The sequence below is a fragment of the Opisthocomus hoazin genome, chromosome 15, assembly GCF_030867145.1.
Source record: "Opisthocomus hoazin isolate bOpiHoa1 chromosome 15, bOpiHoa1.hap1, whole genome shotgun sequence".
Lineage (NCBI taxonomy): Eukaryota > Metazoa > Chordata > Aves > Opisthocomiformes > Opisthocomidae > Opisthocomus > Opisthocomus hoazin.
The window spans coordinates 20331701-20335498 of record NC_134428.1 but is presented as its reverse complement, the minus strand read 5'-3'; the positions used below and the strand labels follow the sequence as shown (position 1 = coordinate 20335498).

The following is a 3798-nucleotide window of genomic DNA, read 5'->3' as shown; positions in this document are numbered from 1 at the left end:
TTAGCAGCCTGCCTCCAGCCCCCCACGTTCACCCTGGGCCCTCAAGGGCCTGAGGAGGGGCACACGCCGCTCCCTCACGGCCACAGGTGCGGCTCCTCCCGTGCGACATTCCCCCACACACGATGGGACCCGGTGTGAACCGGGCAGAAACCGGGCAGAGAATGGGCGAGGAGGGCGGGCCGGGGGCAGGGGCCCGGCCCTCGCCATGCCCCTGAGGCGCGCGGGGCCCGGTGCCGCCCGTGCCCCTGAGGCGAGGGGGGGCGCTGCAGCTGGCGTGAGCGGATAATGGCGGCGCGGCGCTGCGGGGAGGGGAGGATGGCGGCGGCCCTGCGCCATCTCTCCGCGCCGGGGGAGGGAGGGCAGAGGCTTCGCTTCCGCCGGGGCGGGCCCGGGCGGGGAGCGGCGGCGGGGGCCTCTCCTCAGGCTCGGCCGCGGCCCGGCGCGGGGGCTGCTGTTTCCCTCAGGAAGCGCCAGGCCTGAGGGGCTCGGGGGTCTCCCCGTCGGTGCCGGCGACCGGGAAGGCTGCGAGGGAGGGCGCGGCGCGGCGGGTCGGGCTCGGCCCGCTCCGGAGGTGCGATCGCTGTGAAGCCTTTAGCACGAAACCCTGCGAATGGCAGCTTGTTCGTGCGGGGGGGGGGGTGTGCGGGCCGTTGCTGTGGGGCGGTTAAATTCCCCCTCCCAGTCGGGGACGTGGGTGTTGACCGTTGTTCCTTCCCAGACTCACACCTCCAGATGCTTTTGTGCTCCGAAATCAGCTTAACCTATTTGAAATGAAGGGAAGGATTCCGGGTGTTTATAGCCTGTGGTCCGTGTTTTTAGTGTAATGTGAAGGATTCGGGGTTTTGATAGCCTGTGGTCTGTTTTTTTAATCTAACGTGAAGGATTTGGGGGTTTTATAGCCTGTGGTCCGTGTTTTTAATCTAACGTTATTTTATTGTTGTTGTTTCTCCGTAGCGATGGAAGCGAGTCCCATCGTGCCGTCCAAGCAGCGGGAGGAGGTGGTACACGGGGTCCCCACGGAGGTGGTGTGCACGGCGTTCTCCAACTCCGTCCTCGTGGTTGTCACCCAGTACGGCAAGATGGGGACGATCATCTACGTGGACCCCAACACAGTCGGTGACAACGTGGGCAGGCCCTCGCTCACCACGAAGGTGCTCCTGGGCAAGGATGAGGTGAGAGCGGATACGCAGCGCGCAGGCAGCGAGGAGAAGGGGGAGATGTAGTAGGTGGGGCTGTGCAAGTTGCCAGGGAGTTGATGAATCACAGCAGTTAAGCGGTGTTTGCACAGTGGTAAGATTAATTTTTAAATCTTTTCTGAGGGAAGAGGGGTTCATCAGGAAAGTATGCACGCTCATCTGCTCTGTGGCGTAATGAAAGTTTAACTAACCGTGAGTGGTTTGGGGATCTGCTGGGTTGTGTCCTACAGGATATGGATTGTTTCACCGTGTTCGTGGAAGGTTTGATAAAGCTCCTGTTGATTTGAGGGCTGCAAGATCAAACATGCAGCCTTTGATAACCTTTTTTGGGTTTCTCTTCCAGTGAGTTTGTTTTCCTTTTCAAGTCCCTTTTCTCACCCCCACCCCTCTCAATCTGTGCCAGTCCCGTAATGGACTTCCGTTGCCCTCTCCCAAGTGTGCCTGCCAGCACCTACCCTTGATAAAGTTTAATTTGTTTTGCTTCAACAAAATGAGTTTTTATCGACCACTTCACAAAGCTGGAGAGAAAGCAAGCAGAAGAAAATGTATTTCACAAAGCATCAACTAGTCAACTATTAAAACAGAAAGTTACACAGCTACAGGATTATGAGGCTTTCCATCAGGGTTGGAGCTATCAAACATTACTTGTTAACCTTAACCAGAAGAACTCTAGCAGCACAAAATCCTGATTCTATCTGTGGCTTCCCCTTATGGAGTTCATGTTCTTCAGCAACAGCCTTCCTTCTCTGGATGGGAGATACTTTCCTTTCCCTGGTGTGATGTCTGCTAGTTCTGATCACCTCCACTCCCAAGCTGGTTTTGTGTTTTATTTGGAAATGGGAAGTGCCTTTGTTTACTTTATTATTTTTAAATCATTTTATCAACTTAATTGATCTAAACTTTAAGAAAAGGCTTTCAGTAGTTTGCTGCCTTCCTGCTTGTCACCGTTAACAGCCCCATTTGTGATGATGCACGCTTCCAAACCACACTGGCAGTTAAAATCAGGCAAACTCATCCTTCTGATAAATACATAACTGTGGGTGTAAATAAAACCAAGCTGGATGGTCTTATTAAAGGAACCTCATTAAGAAGATTATATCCCTTTTCTTCCCTCCTTCAGCCTCACTACTTATTTCTGGTTTTCATTATTCTATTAAAATCAAAAACAACGTATCTTTCACACATGACATGCAATGACTGTGTATATAACACCGTTTTGGGGTCTCTAGGAATTGCAAAAATAACAGGTTTTTTCCAGAGCTTGTCAGCAGAACATACCCTCTTCAGCAAGGAGTTTTTAAAAGAAAATTGTATTTGGAGACTTCTTCAGAAATCTGGCTATGATGGAAATAGAAACATTTTGATCAATGGCATTTCATATAATTGATATTTGGTGACATAGTTTGGGTGGGAGGATTAGCGGAAGGAATGATTCTCCGTACCCACTTTCCAAGTTTTCCAAACCAGTGCAAAAATGGATTCGAGTGCAGCTCCAGTTAGGTGGTTTCAGGGTGGTCTGGGTGGCTGTCACTCATGGGTCCAAACTTCCCTTTTCAGCTGGTTGAGAAAGTGCTTTCCAAAGTTCTGCATACTGTGGCTTGGCTTTGCTGACCAGCCACACCGTGTCTGTTCCCAGTGATGTTGGAACCGCTCAGTCAGAGTCCAGTGTCGACAGGTTCTCAACGCGCCGCATGTCATTGCAGACTTCTCCTCTCCTGACTCGTGTGGGAGGGCTCTCCCAGCTGTGAGAGCGTACATCTGTATACCTTTGCTTTTCAGCCCCTCGTCCATGTTTGTGCCAAAAACCTGGTGGCGTTCGTGTCTCAGGAAGCTGGGAACAAACCTGTTCTTCTCGCCATGGCTTTAAAGGACAAGACCATGGAAGGAATACAAGCTCTACGGGAAGTGATCCGAAGTTGCCAAGTGTGGTGAAGTTGTGCCATCTGGATTCAAGGAAATGATCTTGAGTCCATGACTCATCACCACTTATTTAAAAGGACAAGAAATGAAAATGATGGAATGTCTTTGTGCTGGTTTTGGACCTACTGAGGAATTTCATGAATTTTTCTCTACTGTGTAGAACGCTTGTGGGTTTTGTTACTGTGACAGGTTTGCAGTCCATATAGTTAGTGATGAGATGAGAACAATTGTTTCGACATACACAAGAAGTATTATTTTTATCACATTGGGTGGGATGTGTATTTGGGAAACGGCACGGCTCTGCGTTTGTGTCCTGAGGAGTGATAGATGCCAGGCTCTGTAGCTACGCTGTACCGCAAAGGGGGAACACCCAGTGCAGAGTGAATAAAAGAAACATTGACGAGTCTAATTTTACCTGTTTTCTTTTTGCTCTGTGAAAATCGCTTCAATTGAAATACAAGCTTTGGTGACAAATCAACAGCAATTGCATAATAGCAAAGATTTTCTTGCCTGTTTTTAAGGAAAGGAGTCCTATATGACTGCTTTTGTCCTTATGTCAGTCCCTTCCTGATGTATTCTGAATTCATTTTCTACTTTCACTCCGATTTTAAAGAGAGGCAGATAATTATGCTCCGCAAATTTCATGAAAGCTGACATCAGGGTGGAAGACAGGAACCCAAAT

General features: G+C 49.9%; 1 protein-coding gene across 2 annotated transcripts; it reads left to right on the top strand.

Moving 5' to 3' along the window:
• Positions 1–201: 201 nt before the first annotated feature.
• Positions 202–3525, top strand: PSMG3 (proteasome assembly chaperone 3). 2 transcript variants are annotated; one of them, XM_075436897.1, is made up of 3 exons: positions 202–274; positions 955–1172; positions 2976–3525. In XM_075436897.1, exons 2-3 carry the CDS (start codon positions 957–959, stop codon positions 3126–3128), a joined length of 369 nt encoding a protein of 122 aa, XP_075293012.1. In that variant the 5' UTR covers positions 202–274; positions 955–956; the 3' UTR covers positions 3129–3525. The 2 variants fall into 2 exon arrangements, with proteins under 2 accessions (XP_075293012.1, XP_075293010.1); XM_075436895.1 differs by lacking the exon at positions 202–274 and adding an exon at positions 387–571.
• The last annotated feature ends 273 nt before the right edge of the window (positions 3526–3798 follow it).